The sequence below is a fragment of the Somniosus microcephalus genome, unplaced genomic scaffold (genome assembly GCF_052327205.1).
Source record: "Somniosus microcephalus isolate GS21.2 unplaced genomic scaffold, FLI_Smic_1.0 unresolved_chr9, whole genome shotgun sequence".
Classification (NCBI taxonomy): Eukaryota; Metazoa; Chordata; class Chondrichthyes; order Squaliformes; family Somniosidae; genus Somniosus; species Somniosus microcephalus.
This window is the reverse complement of record NW_028225187.1, coordinates 41,192,156-41,211,387: the sequence shown is the minus strand read 5'-3', so window position 1 is coordinate 41,211,387 and position 19,232 is coordinate 41,192,156. Positions and strand designations below refer to the sequence as shown.

Here is a 19,232-nt window from a genome sequence, read left to right as displayed (position 1 = left end):
TTTCATTCATTCTTTCTTTGTTTCTATCTCTTTCGTTAGTTATTTCTTTTTAATTTATTTTTCTCTCTTCCTTTGTTTGTTTCTTTCTTGTGCTCATTCTCTATTTCTTACTTTCTCTTTCTTTCTTGGCAACTATCTCTTTTTGCAGCAGTCTAGAACAAAATGTATTAACATTTATACCCACTACGAAACACAAAGTGGCATTTCAAAATGTTTTTCTCGGTGTATACGATCTGTTTAATTATGTAGTAATATAATTATGCTTGTTATTGTTTGATAATTTTGATTCAATTTGAATTTTGTACCTTACCTGTACTGAATTACAAAGGTACACCTAATTCTGGGAAAGAAAATCTGATGGCAATTTCGGAAGTGATAACATGCGAGCTCTGGGAGCAGTTGGTTAATGCGATAGGTCAACCGGTTATTGATAGGCAAAAACTTTTCATTGATTCATTTTTTTCTCTTTCAGTTCATTTCCAGGTGTTGTTCGGACAGAAAATAATATGTAAGTATGCAACATGATAATGAATAGTCAATTCATTCATATAGCCATCAGTTAGCCGAAATTAACATTTCATAGTTGGGATTTCATTTAACTCCAGGGCGCACTGATCTAATGGAGGAATTGTTGTGCAACATCCCGCAATTATTTCTTAAATTCTGATATTCCCCCCAAAAAAATTGCACTTATTTGAAAGGCGATCACAGCTTGTACGCGTTTTGTAAAATTGTATTTATTAACACTGTCCATCACTATTATTATATAGGGCTTGACATTCATCTCGGGCGGGGCGCAAAACGGGCAGCATCGGATCAGCTGCCCGTTATACGCAGTGCCTGATATTCAGTATTTGGTGGATCAATTGTTTGGCGACCCTTTCGGGATGCCAATTTCACTGTCGCTAATTTTAGCGCCCCGAAAATGTTAACGCCCCTCTGCTGGAAATTCATTAGTAGCACCCCAAGCAGAATGAGGAGAGCGACTAGAAGTGCCCCACACCCTTCTTGGGCTGCCATAACTGATGATTGGGGGGCTATGTGCAACCGTGCCACGCAAGTTGGAGCATACCGCTGCCTCATTGCAAAACTCCTCCCCTGATTAATAGGGAGGGAACTAGCGCCGCACGTATCGGGGCCCTGCTAGGCCATCGGGGAGCGGGGTGCAGTGAAAACAACCTGGTATGCCCCTGTGGCCGCTAATGGGAGGCGCAACTCCACCTAATTTACCAGTTTCTAGAATGACTGCAGTTGCACTTTCCTGTTATGTTCTTTGTAACATCATGTTACTGTTACAGTAATTAAAAAATTGCATGTTAATTCCAATGATCTAGAAAGCGGAGAGCTCGCTTACCATTTCAGTGCGGGGGCATACATTGGTGAAGGGCAGGTTGAACTTAGGTTACTGCAGTGATATTGATGTTAATTGATTGAAGCTTTTCGATGTTTAAACTCTTTTGACTGTGCTTTCCTCAGATGATTTATCGAAGCCAATCTTCACTGTGAATCCACCATATGAAGTCATTTTAGACGGAGAGATAATAACTATGACTTGTCGCTGTCAGTGTCCCCTCACAATGAACCGTTATTACCGAAGGCAAGGTTTATTCAGAGAACTGAAATCTCCTGAAGGACAATGTTATACCTCTTATGATTTCATCGCAGATCATGGCTATCAAAATAGTTACTCATGTGTATGTCTACACTCGGAGAATGGACAATGGAGATCTTCAAGACTGAGCAACACTAATCAGTTAATTATTCGAGGTATGTGAACAAAACCAATTTTCCCAATGGGATTAGAACAATTTGTGGTTACTCAGCAATTAAACGATCCAGTGGAACAGAGGGTCACTTGGGCTGCAGTTACATTGGACCTTGGGTGTACGTTTTCAAACCCAAACTCTTTACATGATGCGAACGGATTTCTTAATGGTTACCGTCACAACAAAGGGTTGTCCGGCGACAATAACTCCACTTATGATTCACACGTGAACTTTTTTCTATTAACAAGTTTATTACATTGATTAATAACAGCACTTTATCTAACTGTTCTACAAGGTTATATTATTTCACAATAGAACCATTGAATGTTTACTGCTCAGGCAGTGGTCATTCGGCCCGTCGAGCCTGTGCCAGCTCTCTGAAAGAGCATTTCATCTATTCCCACTCCCCTGCAATTTCCCCATAGCCATGCAAGCTTTTTGTCCTTCAGGTACTGATCCAATTCCAATTTGACAGCCACGATTGAGCCTGCCTCCTGCATCCATTCAGTCAGTGCTTTCCAGATCATAATCACTCACTGAGTAAAAACATTTTTCCTCATGTCGCCACTGGTTCTTTTGCCAATCACCTTAAATCTGGTTCTTGAGCATTCCACCAATGGAAAAAGTTTCTCTCTATCTTCTCTGTTTCGTGATTTTGAACACCTCTACCAAATCTCTCAAAGTTCCTGCTCTTAGGAGAACAACACCAGCTTCTCCAGTGTATCCACGTAATTGAAATCTCTCATCCCTGGAATCATTCTTGCAACTCTATCCTGCACCCTCTCTGATGCCTTCACATCATTTCTAAAGTGTGGGGCCCAGGTGTGGACACAATACTCGAATTGAGGCCGATCCAGTGTTTTATAATTGTTCATGATAACTTGTTTCCTTTTTTCCACTATGCCTCTATTTAGAAAGCTCAGGATACGTGTGACTTTTTAAACAGTTTCTCAGCCTGACCTGCCATCCTCAACGATGTGTGCACATAGACTCCTAGGTCTCTCTGTTCCTGCACACTCTTTAGAATTGTGCCCTTTTGTTCACACTAGAATGTATCAGTTCGCACTTTGCTGCGTTAAATTTCATCTGCCACATTTCCGTCCATTCCAACAGCCTGTCTATGTCCTCTTGAAGTCTATCGGTATCCTCCTCACTGTTCACTATAATTGCACGTTTTGTGTCATCTGCAAATTTGGAAAGGGTGCCCTGTACACAAGTCATTAATATATTTCAAGAGGAGCAGTGCACCTTGCACCATAAAGCTGGGGAACACCACTGTATACCTCCCTCCATTCCGGAGACAACTGTTCACCACTACTCTCTGTTTCCAGGCACTTAACCATTTCCTGTTCATTCTGCCACTGCCCCTTATATTCCATGGGCTTCAACTTGGTTGACAAGCCCATTATGTGGCACTTTAACAAACTCCTTTTGGAAGTCCATGTATACCACATCAACTGCATTACCCTAATCTACCCACACTGGTACCTCATCAAAATCTCAATCAATTTAATTAAGCACGATTTACCTTCAGCAAATCCATGCTGGCTTGCCTTACTTAATCCACACTTGTCCAACTGACTGTTAATTTTGTCCCTGATGATCTAAAACTTCCCCACCACCAAGGTTAAATTGACAGGCCTGTAGTTGCTGGTTATTATCATGCACTTAATTATGAATTTTAAATTCTCCAATCCTCTGCCACCGCCCCCGTAGCTAAGGAGGATTGGAAAATTAAGGCCAATACCTCGGAAATGTCCACCTTTGCTTCCCTCAGCATCGACGGATAGATCCCATTTGGTTCTGGTGAATTATCTACTTTAAGTACATTCTAGTGCCGCCTCCTTATCAATTTTGAGCCCGTCCAGTACTTCAACTACCTCCGCTTTCACTATGACAAGAGGATATGCATGATAATATGCAACTAATAAGACCTGGTTCCTGGGCCCGGAATGGCCCCTTTTGGCTCTCTCAGATGCTGGCATAGCTGTTGGCTCACGACTTCACATGAGATGCTTATCTAACTATTGATCAAAAATGATCCACAGAAACATAGAAACATAGAAAATAGGAGCAGGAGTAGGCCATTTGGCCCCTCGATCCTGCTCCGCCATTCAAGGAGATCATGGCTGATCATCCAATTTCAGTACCCGGTCCCTGCCTTTTCTCCATATACCTTGATCCCTTTAGCCTTAAGAAATATATCCAACTCCTTCTTGAATATATTTAATGAATTTGCCTCTACTGCCTTCTGTGATAGAGAATTCCACAGGTTCACCACTCTCTGGGTGAAGAAATTCCTCCTCATTTCTGTGCTAAATGGCCTACCCCGTATCCTTAGACTGTGACCACTGGTTCTGGACTCCCCGACCATCGGGAACATCCTTCCTGCATCTAGTCTGTCCAGTCCTGTCAGAATTTTATAAGTTTCAATGAGATCCCCTCTCATTCTTCTAAACTCCAGCGAGTACAAGCCCAATTGACCCCATCTCTCCTGATACGTCATTCCTGCCATCCCAGGTATCAGCCTGGTAAATCTTCCTTATACTATTCGGTTAACTTGAGCTACATCTGCCTCTTATGTTCATTAATAAATATACATTCCTATTATGAACACAGCTAGCTTTTGCTAAACACTTTTATTGAGCACATGTGGACTAGGTACAGTATCTGTAGAGGCATCCATCTTGACTGCTGCCTTGTGGGTAGCCTACTGTCTCATGGGTAATGTAGTCTTAATATACATACAGCTGGGTAGTGTAGTCTTATATATATACAGCTCTACACAGCTCTATGGCTCCACCTAGTGTCCACTATAGAATGACATGTTATTGATCATTACATCCCCCTTTCTTTGATGTTTAACAAAATCAATATCAATCAACTTTCAAGAAAACAACAAAGATAATGTCTAACACTTTTGTTAGTGCTCTATAAACATAAACATTTTCAAAGCTTTACATTGTACTCAAAGATTAAGTCTATCAGTCTTTTTTTACTTCACGTGTGGATCTTCTCAACACGGGTAAGTCTGATGTGTCTTCATGAGATTGTTCTGGTGGTGAATGACAAGATGCAGTTGCGGCATTGTCATCAATCTGGTCTTCAATAGTCTCTTGTATTTTTTAGGAGGGAACAGCGGTTCCTCCTGAGAATCTGTCCTTCCTCAGTTCTAACAGTGTATGACCTTGGTCCTACTTCCTCAAGAAATGTAGCTTTCCTGTTGCATGCATCTGGATCCTCAATCCTGACAACATCATCCCTTGTCAATGGTTTTAGAGTTTTGGATGACTTGTCATAGTATGATTTCTGTTTTAGCTTTACAGTTGAAGTCTCTGCCTCAGTTCCTCACTTTGCTGTTCTTTTCCACAGCAGGGTAGCATGGTGCGCAACTTGCGACCCATTAGTAGTTCAGCAGGTGAAGAACCACAGTCTAAAGGTGAGGCTCGGTAGCTCAGCAGGGCAAGATATGGATCAGACTTGCTTTCTGTCGCTTTCTTCAATAGCAGCTTGAGAACTTGAACACCTTTCTCTGCCTTACCATTTGACTGAGCATACAAAGGACTGGTTGTGATGCGCTGAAAGTCATAATGTGCTGCAAACTGTTGCCACTCCTTACAGTTGAAGCACGGACTATTGTCGCGAACGGCAGTCCTGGGAATTCCATGTCTGGCGAAGATGGATTTCACATGCATTATGACACTGCTTGCTGTGGTGCTTGAGAGCAGCGCCATCTCAGGATAGTTAGAATAGTATTCAATCACTATTAGATAGTCTTTACCATTTAAATGAAAAAGTTCCACACCAACCTTTTGCCATGGTGTTGTTGGTATGTTAGCTACTATCATTAGTTCCTTTGCTTGTTTGTTTTGGTGTTTCTGACATGTCTCACATTTGCCTATCATGTTCTCAATGTCCTTATTTATGTCAGGCCAATAAACAGTGTCTCTTGCCCTCCTTTTGCATTTTTCAATTCCGAGGTGTCCCTCATGAATCCTTTGGAGCATGTCTTGACGTAAAGCCTGTGGAATGACTATTCTGTTCTGTTTTAGTAATAGTCCACTTGCGACACTCAATTCTGACCTTATGTGAAAATATTTTGGACAGGAACCTTTTGGCCAACCATGATGAATGTTCTCTATTACTGTTTGTAATACTGTATCTTTTACTGTTTCTTCTGCTATTTGCTTTGATTTTGTGTCTGACACGGGCAGCGCAGCAGTGACCATACTCACATGAACATCCACGTCTTCCTCAGTAGAGCTCACATGACTCATTGTGGGTGCTTGGGATAGTGCATCTGCTAACACTATGTATTTGCCTGATGTGTAGATCAGTTCAAAGTCATATCTTTGCAGCTTCATCATGAGTTGTTGAATCCTTGGAGACATCTCATTCAGGTTCTTTTTTATGATGGCAACCAATGGGCTGTGGTCTGTCTCAACTGTGAAGGTGGGAAGTCCTGGTAACATCTTATGTTCATTAATAAATAGAAATTCTTATTATGAACACAGCTAGCTTTTGCTAGGCACTTTTATTGAGCACATGTGGACTAGGTACAGTATCTGTAGAGGCATCCAACTTGACTGCTGCCTTGTGGGTAGCCTAGTGCCTCATGGGTAATGTAGTCTTAATATACATACAGCTGGGTAGTGTAGTCTTATGTATATAAAGCTCTACACAGCTCTACGGCTCCACCTAGTGTCCACTATAGAATGACATGTTATTGATCATTACACTGCCCCAACATAAATACGCAGATCCCACATTTTTAATTGGTAACCCAGCTTATAATCTGGTAGTCTTTACCGCTGTGCTAGAAGCTTTGCTTGTAGTACATTAATTGCAATACTTTTTGTACATGACAATGAGTTGTCCCAAGTTGACCACATGTCTGTTTTAAGCTTAATGCTGTTTTTACCTGGGAGGAAATTGGAATCATATTTTGAGAGGCTGCTGTGTAAAGTCATGCGCTCTACTGGATACCGCGAGCACCATTGTGCATGTTGGTCCTTTACAAACTATTAAAATTTAACTATGCTTTCCATAAAACGAATACCAGCACCGAACGCAATTTAATGCTTTTTGTTATTAGGCAGTATCGATTAGGAAAAGGTGGAGACCTATAGGTTATTGGATGGCTAATATCAATGCCCTGATTACAGAGAGTGTTTGCACTGTGAGTACCAGGGAAAATAATAGAGAGCCTGAAATATCAAAAGGTTACAGGAATCTGTTGTTTTTAAACAGTCTTCTGTTGTTTCAGTCGAATAGTAAGTACTTCAGTGTTATGATATTATATCACTTTATTTTTTCTACTTCAACATAAAAAGCAATCTAAGCACGGAGTATACATTCCTCCCAGTACAACACAGGCAGAGTTTTGTTGGCAGTTCCAAGTATAGGCATGCACTCAAATAGGTTTCTCTCATTTTCTCAAAATTTAACACCAATGCTTCCTTTTCTTATGCACTTTTCAATTTTATCAAACTAGAAGTGGCCTGGCCTTATTTGGTAACCTCCGGTCAATGCATTTTCCTTCAGCCGATTCATACCCACACAAGTTGACATTTTGCTTACATCAACGTTCTGTAGTTCCGGTCAATGCACAGTCCTTCACCCAATTCATACCTACACAAATGTGCATTTCTCATTCATCAACATTCAGTGGTTTCTAGACAATGCCCTGTCCATCAGATGTTTTTTATGCACACAAGTTTACCATTCTCGTATATCAAAATCTCATTGTGTAGTTTGCAATGATGTATGATGGGATGTTTATATTATGGCAATAATATATTTCAAGACCATACTTCAATCTTGAACACTGGCTGTTGCTAAGTGAAATCTGTCTCTATCTTGCTCTCACTCTCTCTCTCTTGTTCGCCCTCCAATGATACCAACCACATTTCTTTGATTTGTACTGAATGAGCTAAGCATGAAAAACTTTCAGAAGCCGACTTAACCGAATTCCACAAGCCAACAGAATCAGATAAATGAAAGGATCTTTTTGCCATGGAGGGAGTGCAGCGAAGATTCACCAGGCTGATACCTGGGATGGCAGGAATGAAGTACGAGGAGAGATTGTGTCAATTGGGCTTATACTCACTGGAGTTTAGAAGATTGAGAGGGGATCTCATCGAAAGCTATAAAATTCTGTCAGGTCTGGACAGACTAGATGCAGAAAGGATGTTTCTGATGGTCAGGGAGTCCAGAACCAGGGGTCATAGCCTAAGGATAAGGGGTAAGCCATTTAGTCTAAGGATAAGGGGTAAGCCATTTAGGACTGAAATGAGGAGGAATTTCTTCACCCAGAGAGTGGTGAACTTGTGGAATTCTCTGCCACAGAGGGCGGTGGAGGCCAATTCATTAAATGTATTCAAGAAAGAGTTGGATATATTTCTTGGGCCTAAAGGGATCAAGGGTTATGGAGCGAAGGCAGGGACAGGGTACTGAATTTGGATGATCAGCCATGGTCTCATTGAAAGACGGAGCAGGCTCAAAGGGCCGAATGGCCTACTCCTGCTCCTATCTTCTATGTTTCTATGTTTCTATATCTGAATATATGGGAATGGGAGGCCCAATTAAAGACTTGAGCCAAAGGAAGGTCAGGTTGTGCAGATTGAAGGGGGATGTGCAATAAGTGGCTACCCAATTTTCATTATCGCAAGCAACAACAAAAAAAGACTGAACAAAATATGTTGCATAAAATAAATAAGCAGCACATTCTGGTTCATCCTCTTTTCCATCTGTCCTTTACTTGTAATTAATAACAAAAAGCGATGTATGAATTGGAAGCAGGGTGACAGATTTTGTTCCACGTTTACAAAATAGTCCTCATATGTTATTGAGTAGACTTTTGACACACAATTTCATGCGGTATTTTTGATACAGATGAACTCCCCGAGCCGACTTTCTACATGGACCCAGATTCCGGTGCAGTTTCAAACGGGGAAAATCTTGCCATTTCCTGCAAAGGTGACATTCGATCCAGAGGGGGTATGTTTCTCTTGTACAAAGATCAGAAAGGAAATCCTGTACAGGCTCGTACTGTGACTGGCAATGAGCTGACTGTGACCTTCCACATAAATACCCAAAGCAAAGGCTCTGTGGGAAATTACAGTTGTCGATATCAAACAGAGGTTGCAGGACGTTCGAGGAATTCGCCTTTCAGTAAAGATGTCCCGATTACGGTGAAAGGTAGGTATCAACACATTTCAAAACAATTGTATCTCAATGTCTGTCTCGTTGGATCATATATAGTTAACATAGGTGACCAAATCCGTTTAAAATCGAACTGAGATGTACTTATTTCCATGCTATATTTAACTAGGGATCTGTTTTTGATATATTATCTTAATCTTAATCTGCTGTATAGCACGCAGAATCTAAACCTGTTATCCTCAAATAATGGTCACGAAATAAACAGTGGATGGGTTAGTTAACTCTCTTTATTTACTTGTGTAGAATTTCCAGGTAACTCCCGAATTCATCTTCAACCCACTTTGCGTTGGTCCATCACTATCTGAAGAGAGCCCACATACCAGGGACTGTCTGGCTGTGTACCTTCAATGCTGCCTAATAGGGTGAACTGAAGATCTTCCATTTGTCTGCAGCAAACGAGCTGTGCCCAAGATCAATAATATGTGCAAAATATAGAGGTATACTTAGGCGCTACTCCATTTACTGCAAGGCCTGATTGACTTCGAATGCTGATCCTAAACTTTAACAGCCAATCAGTGCCCAAGAATATTTTCAAGTGGATTGATCAGAAATTGAAATACATTCATACTTCAGATATCTTGCTGCAGTTGTACAGGGCCTTGGTGAGACCACGTCTTGAGTACTTTGTGCAGTTTTGGTCGCTTTAACTGAGGAAGGATGTTCTTGCCATGGAGGGAGTGCAGCGAAGATTCACCAGGCTGATACCTGGGGTGGCAGGAATGACGTATGAGGAGAGATTGGATCGATTGGGCTTATACTCGCTGGAATTTAGAAGAATGAGAGGGGATCTCATTGAAACTTATACAATTCTAACAGGACTAGACAGACTAGATGCAGGAAGGATGTTCCTAATGGCAGGGGAGTCCAGAACCAGGGGTCACAGTCTAAGGATAAGAGGTAAGCCATTTACGACAGAGATGAGGAGGAATTTCTTCACCCAGAGAGTGGTGAACCTGTGGAATTCTCTACCACAGAAGGCAGTAGAGGCCAATCCATTAAATATATTCAAGAAGGAGTTGGATATATTTCTTAAGGCTAAAAGGATCAAGGGATATGGCGAGAAGGCAGGGACAGGGTACTGAGTTTGGATGATCAGCCATGATCTTATTGAATGGCGGAGCAGGCTCGAGGGGTCGAATGGCCTACTTCTGCTTCTATCTTCTAAGCTTCTATGGTACAATTCAGATTCACTCAGATACTGCCGGTTATGATGAAATAAAATAAAAATAAAAAAATCCTTGAAATACTCAGGCTTCCTTAATTGAAACAATGAACATTACGGGGCGATATGATGCAAAAGGTTTCAATTATAAAAGAATGGGAGAAGACCGATAAAACCAAACTATTCCCAATAGTTAGGATTAATAATGAAGGGGACAGAATTACAATATTAAATGTAAGAGAGCAAGAAAAAACTCTTTATAGCACGAGATGTGGAAGATATGGAATTCCCTATCAAGGATAATGGTTGAGGAAGTAATCAGTCAAGGTTACATTATATCGGTGGATGAATGAAAAGCTGATGAATGGATTTGCGAACAGGGTTGTGCAAATGTGATTCAACTATTTGCTCACCAGTCGGGTCGGCACAATTAAAGACGAATTGTGCACACTTTGATCTAAGTATTCTACATGGACTCAGAGCCTCGTCTACTGGTACCCACACACTCCTGTTTGCGGGTCTGTGTGTGATGATACTTTATCTGGACTCCATGACAATGCATGATCAAACTGAACTTCGTCACAAAACAACAACTGAATTGTGGCTAATTGTAGTCGGTGCATCTAACTAAGATCCGAGGCCATTGCCAAGAGATTTCAAACATTATCTTTTCCATATCGCAGCAATATCACCCCAGTTGCCACAACTCTCAAAGTTCCCTTTTAATGTTTAGTCTGCCCGGTCCCAAATGATTCTTCTCACTTCACATTCAGTGACCAAGGCATCTCAGGAACCGTGTGAGGACTCTCCTAGTTTCTGCTGTTGCCAAGGTTTTCAGTCCTTCCTGTAGCAGCTTGATTTTCAGATGTCGAGGAATGTTCCCTTTCATCCCCAAACAAGGACGCCTTCCATTGCCTTCATCCTTGCTGCAAAAACTCGAAGGTTACACGAGACAAAGCAAGAGGTCTATCTGTAGCACCTGTCCAATATATAGCGCCTTTAAAGCTGTATAACGTCACAAGGCGTTTCACATGATCATAACGGTACTAAACCTGACAGCGAGTTTAGGAAGGAGACAATAGGACTTTTCGTCAAAGTGATCAGCACGATTGGATAGGCTGGTGTTGTTTTCTTTGGAACAGAGGAGGCTCAGGGTCGACTTAATTGAGGTGTATAACATTTTGAGGAGCCTAGCTAGAGTGGATAGGAAGGACCTATACCCTTAGCAGAGTGTTTGTTGTGGCAAAATAAAATTAATTAAATCCGCACACTAGTCAGCAAATGGTAAAATATCCAAGCATTTTATTGGAAACATAGAAAACACAAAATTATTCAACAGTACAAAACAAACAATCCGCGGAGGTACCTATAGGCTCATCAGGGAGTACAGCTTAGAGTTCCCACAGCTCGTTCCTGGCTGACTCTACGATTGTCTTTGGTCTCCGGTATTTAAGCATACAAAAACCGTGGCAGGCTCTAAAGCCCGCATGCACATTTGTTAATTGGCTGACTCCCCATTTCGCGTCACATAATATTTATTGTCACTTGACCACCTGATGTTTTATTTCCTGACCCTTCGTAAAACCACATGTCTGCATTTCTGTTTGACTGTGCCCCGTGTGGTTTTACTTAACTCTAGGTTCCATTTCTTGTGGTTGTCGCTTCTGTACCTGTTTTATCTAATCTTGCAAAAGCATCAAGACCTTGCGGTCAGCATCTCTGAACTGTCTCCGCTGTTGTCTCGTGTGCAAGCTGCATTGTTAACCACTAAATTCCTGAAGGGTGCCAATGCTTCACTTCTGAGCCATATGCAAAGCCTCTTTATTTCTGACTGTTGTTGCCCGGCAGAAATGCCTTGACTACATATTCTTACCCATGAAGCTATGCTTCAACTAATTGTGATTTCTAAAAATCCATGTCAGTGTTCAATAACCAGGGGACATGGAATTAAACTAATTGGTAGCAGGATAAGAGGAGAGTTGAGGATAACTTCTTTCACCCAGAGGGAGGTGTGGGTCTGAAACCCATTGCCTGAATGGCTGGTAGAGGCAGGAACCCTCATCACATTTAAAAATTACTTGGAAATACACTTGAAGTGCCGTAAACTACAGTGCTACGGACCAAGAGCTGGAGTGTGGGATTAGGGTGGATAGATGTTCTTCAACCTCTCTGTAAATGTTTGCAATTCAACGAGTGCCGGTCTTCACGCATAGTTACTCATGACCCAAAATGATAAAACATGATGTTTTCTACTTAAGTAATAAAAATCCGTTGAGTGCACAACAGACGTTCGGAATAGAACAGTGCATTTCAAAATTTATCAGTTTATCAGGATAATCTGATGCATTATATATTCACCTATATCACTTAATATCTGCCATTTGCCTCACAGAGCTCGCATTCCTACTGACAGGAGCGGGCAATACTGACAATGCCACGGGGAATCTAATTCATGGATTAACTGACATCGACTGCAGCGCAAAACAAGTTAACAGCATTAATTCCTTCCTTTGTGCCCCCAGTACTCTCACTGTGACATACGCATGCAATGTTACAACAAGAGTATGAATAAGTGAGAACCGAATCGAACCGAATTAACATTGACCAAGCTGTAAAATTCAACAAGATTCACTGCAGACAAATAATAGCAGTAGTTGCTTCAATGGTCATGTTTAAGAACGTCGTAAATGCATTCCCTCCATTCATGAACTCTGGCAAATGAGTTCTAAAGGAACACGTTAAGCATTTTGAAGGAAAATATGTTAAACTCCTACAATTATTACCCTGAATATAATGTGTCATTACTGTATTGTTCTTGTTGCAGTAGAGGAACGGCCAGCGGGTGTTTACAATGTCTTTGTGTAAATAGTAAAGCAAGCGTTCATGTTCAATTTCAGTTGAATTTGGAAGCGTTAATTACTAACTTAAGACTTGCACACAATGAACTATCAATGCTCGTTGCTTCTTCCACAGAACAATATCTCATGGTGCCCTTAGTCCGACTCTGCCTCAGTGCCTTCGTGGTCATTGTGATGGTGATATTTATTGTTGAGCATTTCGTGAATGTTAACCCGCCCAAAGGTAAGGCATTAAATATAATTGCAAATTTTAGATTTGTCTAAAATGTTTTGAGTTATTCTGTAAAATTCTCTGGAAATGGCATGCCTACATCGTTATACCTAATACAGAGCCTTGCAGAAGGCACCACATATCCAGTTCGGCAGTATTACATAGTATTTACAGCACTGAATCAGGTCAGTCGGCCCAACAGGTCCATGTCGGAGTTTATGCTCCACACGAACCTCATCCCACCCTTCTTCATCAACCCCATCAGCATATCCTTCTATACCTTACTCCCTCATGCGTTTATCTAGCATCTCTGTAAATGCATCGATGATGTTGATCTCAACCATTACTTGCGCTTCCGAGTTCCACCTCTTACCACTCTCCTGATTAAGATGTTTCTCCTGAATTGCTTATTGGATTTATCAGTGACTATCTTATATCCATGCCCATAGTTCTGGTCTCATCCGTAAGTGCAAACATGTTCTCTACAGCTAACCTATCAACCCCTTTCATAATGTCAAAACCCTCTATCAGGTCAACCCCTAGTGTTCTCCCTTCTCAAAAAAAGACTGCTGCCCGCTCAATCATTCCTGATAGTTAAAACACTCCTGTTCTGATATAATTCTAGTAATTCATTTTTACCTGCTCCGTGCCTCTATATCCTTTTTATAATATGGAGACCAGAACTGTTCACAGTATTCTAAGTGTGGTCTAACCCAGGTTCAACACAATATTAGCAAAACTGCTCAACCCTCAGTCTTTTGTTTTCCAGAGAAAAGAGACAATGCCTGTTGAATAATTCCTGATAGGTATAACCTCTCAATTGTGGTATGATTCTAGTAAACTTTTTTTGCAGCTTCTGCAGACCTCTATATGCATTTTATAATATGGAGACTGGAACCGTTCACAGTATTCCAAGTGTACTCTAACCATGGTGCAGTACAATGTTAACATAGAAATATAGAAACATAGAAGATAGGAGCAGGAGTAGGCCATTCGGCACCTCGAGCCTGCTCCGCCATTCAATGAGATCATGGCTGATCATCCAAATTCAGTACCCGGTCCCTGCTTTCTCCCCATATCACTAGATCCCTTTAGCCTTAAGAAATATATCCAACTCCTTCTTGAATATATTTAATGAATTGGCCTCTACTGCCTTCTGTGGTAGAGAATTCCACAGGTTCACCACTCTCTGGGTGAAGGAATTCCTCCTCATCTCTGTCCTAAATGGCCTACCCCTTATCCTTAGACTGTGACCCCTCGTTCTGGACTCCCTGACAATCGGGAACATCCTTCCTGCATCTAGTCTGTCTAGTCCTGTTAGAATTTTCTAAGTTTCAATGAGATCCCCTCGCATTCTTCTAAACTCCAGCGAGTACAAGCCCAATCGACCCAATGTCTCCTCATACGTCATTCCTGCCATCCCAGGTATCAGCCTGGTGAATCTTCGCTGCACTCCCTCCATGGCAAGAACATCCTTCCTCAGATAAGGCGACCAGAACTGCACACAATACTCAAGATCTTCCCTGATTTTCAATTCTATCCTTGTAGAAATTAACCAAAATGGTCTATTTGCTTTTTATGGGCTTATTTACCTGCTTCGCTACTTTTAGTGATTTGTACAAAAGTACCCCCAGATTCCACGGCTCCTCTACCCCATTTAGGCACTTATTTCCAACAGAGTATGTAGCCTCCTGATGCGTTCTACCTAAACGTGCCACCTTACACTTCTATATAAACATATAGAACGTTACTTGCCAATTACACGCCCAATCTGCAGGTTTATTAATAACTTCCTGCATATGTTGTGGGCCTCCTCTGTTTTAATTACAACACCCAATGTGGTGTTACCCGTAATTTTTTTTATTATACTTCTCCAGAGGGACAGGTGGGCAGGAACCTGATAGAGTGTGTTCTGGCAGTGTCCCTGACCCCAGATGTCCCATTCAGCAATGGTACTGGAGTTCGACAAGGCAGGGATACAACTTGCATCAATCATCCTCAATTCTACTAAGTCAATCCAATGTCATTATATGTTTGTTTTTTTATACAGGAAAAGAAACATTGGACAAAACGTTGTCTCCAGACTGCCAGAACAGAAAGAACATGGTCATTATGTCCCTGGATTGAATTTCTGTTTGAGGGGTGTTTTTTAAAAACCTTTGCAGAAGAGATTGCTTGCCTGCAACGCAGATAATTTGCTACTATATTTCTTTTAAAGGACAGCTATGTCTGTTTTGATGCTATTCCCTCTCTAATATATAGGTTACAGTGACAAATCCGCACTGAACACTTTACACTTATTTTAGCAGAACATGTAGGAGAGTCAGGAAGAACAGGACACTTTCTGTGAAGTAGAAATTGATCTGTGTGAAACGCCTTGGTGGGAGAGATGAGCTGAGCCAGAGGACCCAGCCATTCCTCCTGATTAACTTGGCTATTGAAATCTGCGAGGATCACATAAAAAATTCTCGGATGCTCCCGCAGAGGAGGAATCAATTGCTCAAGAAACAGAAGTAGGACAGGAACAGACACATAAACTTTTACAGGTTGGGAACAGTCCAGCAGACTGCAAGCCCAAATTACATCTGGGTATGTATAAATACGCCATATTCTCAATGAAAGTAGAGCAACTGTTAACCAAAGAGCCTGGAAATGTGTCTAGGGCCCCAAACACCCCTTCCAGGTGAAACTGCGATATATTTGTACTTCTTGCAATCTAGTATACTGTACTCGCTGCTCACGATGTGATCTCCTCTACATTGGGGAGACCAAATGCAGATTAGGTGAACGCTTTGCAGAACACCTCCATTCAGTCCTTAAGGGTGACCCCGAGCTTCCGGCCGCCTGTCATATTAATTCACCGCCCCAGTCCCACTCGGACCTCACTGTCCTCGGCCTCTTGCATTGTTCCACGGAAGCTCACCGTAAACTCGAGGAACAGCACTTCCTCTTCCGATTAGGCACTTTACAGCCTTCCGGACTCAATATCGAGTTCAACAATTTCAGATCATAACCTCGGCCCCTATTACATTTTTACTTATATTTTTTATCCACATCTTTGTTTTGGCCTTTCTCCCCCCCTTTCTTTCTTTTTCTCTCTCCCACATGGCAGCTGTCTCCCATTCTGCCAGCGCATTTCACACCTAATCTAGAGCCGTCTTTTGTCTCCACTAGTCCTATCACCATCTCGTCTCATTTTGAATACCTCTTAATGTCTCTTCACTTCTCTTTTGTTCTCTCCCAGCCTGGCCTCTTAATCTATTTCATTTCCTGTGCTTCTTTAGACTTGAAAAAGGGTTTTGACCCGAAACGTTGACTCTATTTTCTCTCCACGGATGTTGCCTGGCCTGCTGAGTTTTTCCAGCATTTTCTGTTGTTATTTCGGATTTCCAGCATCTGCAGTATTTTGCTATAGTCCAAGAAATGTGATGGGCAGATAATAGAAATAATGGAAGCAAATCTTCAAGAGAATCAAGAGAATGAACGTCTACAGAACAAGAATTGGCAATATCTCTGATACAAATGGAACAAGATAGGCTGAAACGTTGAACGGAAATGCTTATTTGAAGGGGAAGATTAATAAAATTGATAGGAAAGGATCATTAGCGGAAGGCAATGAGTCATGGCTGATATTCACAGGAACTGTACAGTTAATAATGTGGAAACAAATGACACAGCATCAGCCCAGCTCCAACCTCTTTGGCTTCGGATCTTATCACAATGAATCGTTATTTCTTACTATCAAAGAACCTGATCAAAGTCAGACTAGCAAATTAACGGAAGGAACATCCTGACACCCGAAGATGGGGCATTGATGTCTTTTTAGTCTGAATTCTGAGGGATCCACGGCAAGAATGTAAAATCTGTTGGTGTTGTTGGAAAAAACTGCACACAGGAATGCGGGAATGGCCTTAAAGTCCTTTGAACGGATGGTGTCTGAGGTAGGAACAACCTAGTCGGCGCAGACCCCACAGTGTCAGGTGTGGCTCAGTTGGTAGCACACTCGCCTCTGGGTCAGAAGGTTGTGGGTTCAAGTCTCACTTCGAAGAAGAGCTGGGCAGTTTTTCCTGGTGTCCGGGCCAATGATTATCCTTCAATTTACATCACTAAAAAACATTATCTGGTCATTATCACATTACCGTTTGTGGGACCTTGCTGGGTGCAAATTGGCTGCCACGTTTCATACATTACAACGGTGACTGCACTCCAAAAGTACTTCAATGTCTGTAAAGTGCATTGAGACGTCGGGTGGTCATGAAAGGTGCTATATAAATGCAAGTCTTTCTTTCAGTCTGATTGTTGTGGATGAGGAATACAAATGAATTAGGGACACATTCTTCAGCCTCAAGCTAAAAGTGAAGCCTAGGAAGATTGGAGTGTACTTGGACTATCAGGGCGCACTGGTGCTTATGATATGCCTCATCTCCGCCAATTCATTGATGCGTTTTCTGAGAAACTCTACCGTAACCACACTCTTGTAGTGAACAACAATCTCAGAACCGCTGAAAATCTGCAGGATTAAGGTTCAATTGGCTGCTTTCATTTCTTGCATCTGCCTTTCAGATCCTCATTCCTGTCCCATCCCTGGAACAATTCATGTTGTTGTGCACTTTGTAATTAGAGTTTAACTAATATGCCTTCAAGCGGTTGAACTCAATAGTTTGCACGATTGTATTAATACTGGCCTGAGCTTATTATTCTGATCCACAATAACCTCAACGTTGCGCTGAAGTGTCAGCCTGGGCTCTTTGCTAGAACTCTGGCTCACACTTGTGCACATAATGTAGCCTGGCACTTGAGGGATGCACTTCGTGAGATGCTGTCTTCCTGATGAGAGGTGAACCAAAGTCCTGTTCACTCTCTCACAAGGAGGTAACAGATCTCACTGCACTAGTTAAAGAAGAGCAGGGCTTTTCTCCCTGGCTGTTCTGGTGACATTGATCAGTTAACACATAGCCCTCAAACTGATCATCGAATCATTTATCTCATTGCTGTTTATAGGACCTTGCTGTGAGGAAATTGACAGCCACGTTTCCCCACGGTACTACAGTGACCACATTTCATAATCATTTTAATTGGCAGTAATCAGTCATTCCCTGGGCCCGTGACAGTTGCTAAATAAATTGAATTTATTGCGAATTGTTTCTATGGATGGACATTTGAATGTGAATTCATATATATAATCTCAGCTGTGTGCCATGTCTCAAAATTTCACAAATAAATTACCTTTGATTTCGAGTGAATTCTGTATCAGGTGAAATGTTTCTAAGTTAAGATGTGCATAACTTATGGATTGGGAAAGAGAGGGAGGCTTTTGGCAGATACAAAGGACTAAAAACAGTGGAAGGCCTACAGGAGTATAGAAAGTGCAGGGGGGTACGTAAAAAGTAATTAGGAGAGCGAAGAGATGGCATGAAAGCACACTGGTGGGCAAAATAAAGGAAAATTCCAAGGTGTTTTATAAGTATATTAAGTTCAAGAGTTAAACCAGGGAAAGAGTAGGGCCCATTTGGGACCAAAGTGGCAATCTGTGTTTAGAGTCAGAAGATGTAGGTGAGGTTTTAAATGAATATTTTGCATCAGTGTTCATTATAGAGATGGATGATTTAGGCATATAAATCAGGCAGAGGGATTGTGATATACTTGAACAAATTTTATTGAGATGGAGGAGGTACTAGCGGTTTTAGTGGGCTTAAAATAGGGTGAATCCCCAGCCCCAGACAAGATGTATCCCAGGTTGCTGTGTGAGGCAAGGCAGGAGATTGCAGGGGCTCGGACACAAATTTTCAGAATCTCTCTGGCCACAGGGGAGGGGCCAGCGGACTCGAGAACAGCTAACATAGTACCATTATTCAATAAGGGGAGTAGGGATAAACCAGGGAATTACAGGCCAGTGAGCCTAACATCAGTGTTCAGGAAATTATTGGAAACAATTTTGAGTGACTGAATTAGTCTCCACTTGGAAAGGCAAGGATTAATCAGGAATAGTAAGCATGGCTATGTAAGGGGGA

General features: G+C 41.6%; 1 protein-coding gene across 1 annotated transcript in view; it reads left to right on the top strand.

Annotated features, from left to right (window-relative positions):
- LOC147085114 (uncharacterized) overlaps positions 1 to 15,348 on the top strand; it is a 46,383-nt gene extending 31,035 nt beyond the window's left edge. The window contains exons 2-5 of the mRNA XM_085979440.1: positions 1,477 to 1,767; positions 8,661 to 8,966; positions 13,126 to 13,233; positions 15,272 to 15,348. Of these exons, the coding sequence (XP_085835566.1) occupies positions 1,477 to 1,767; positions 8,661 to 8,966; positions 13,126 to 13,233; positions 15,272 to 15,348 (782 nt within the window). The remainder of the gene's footprint in view (positions 1 to 1,476; positions 1,768 to 8,660; positions 8,967 to 13,125; positions 13,234 to 15,271) is intronic.
- Positions 15,349 to 19,232: the final 3,884 nt, after the last annotated feature.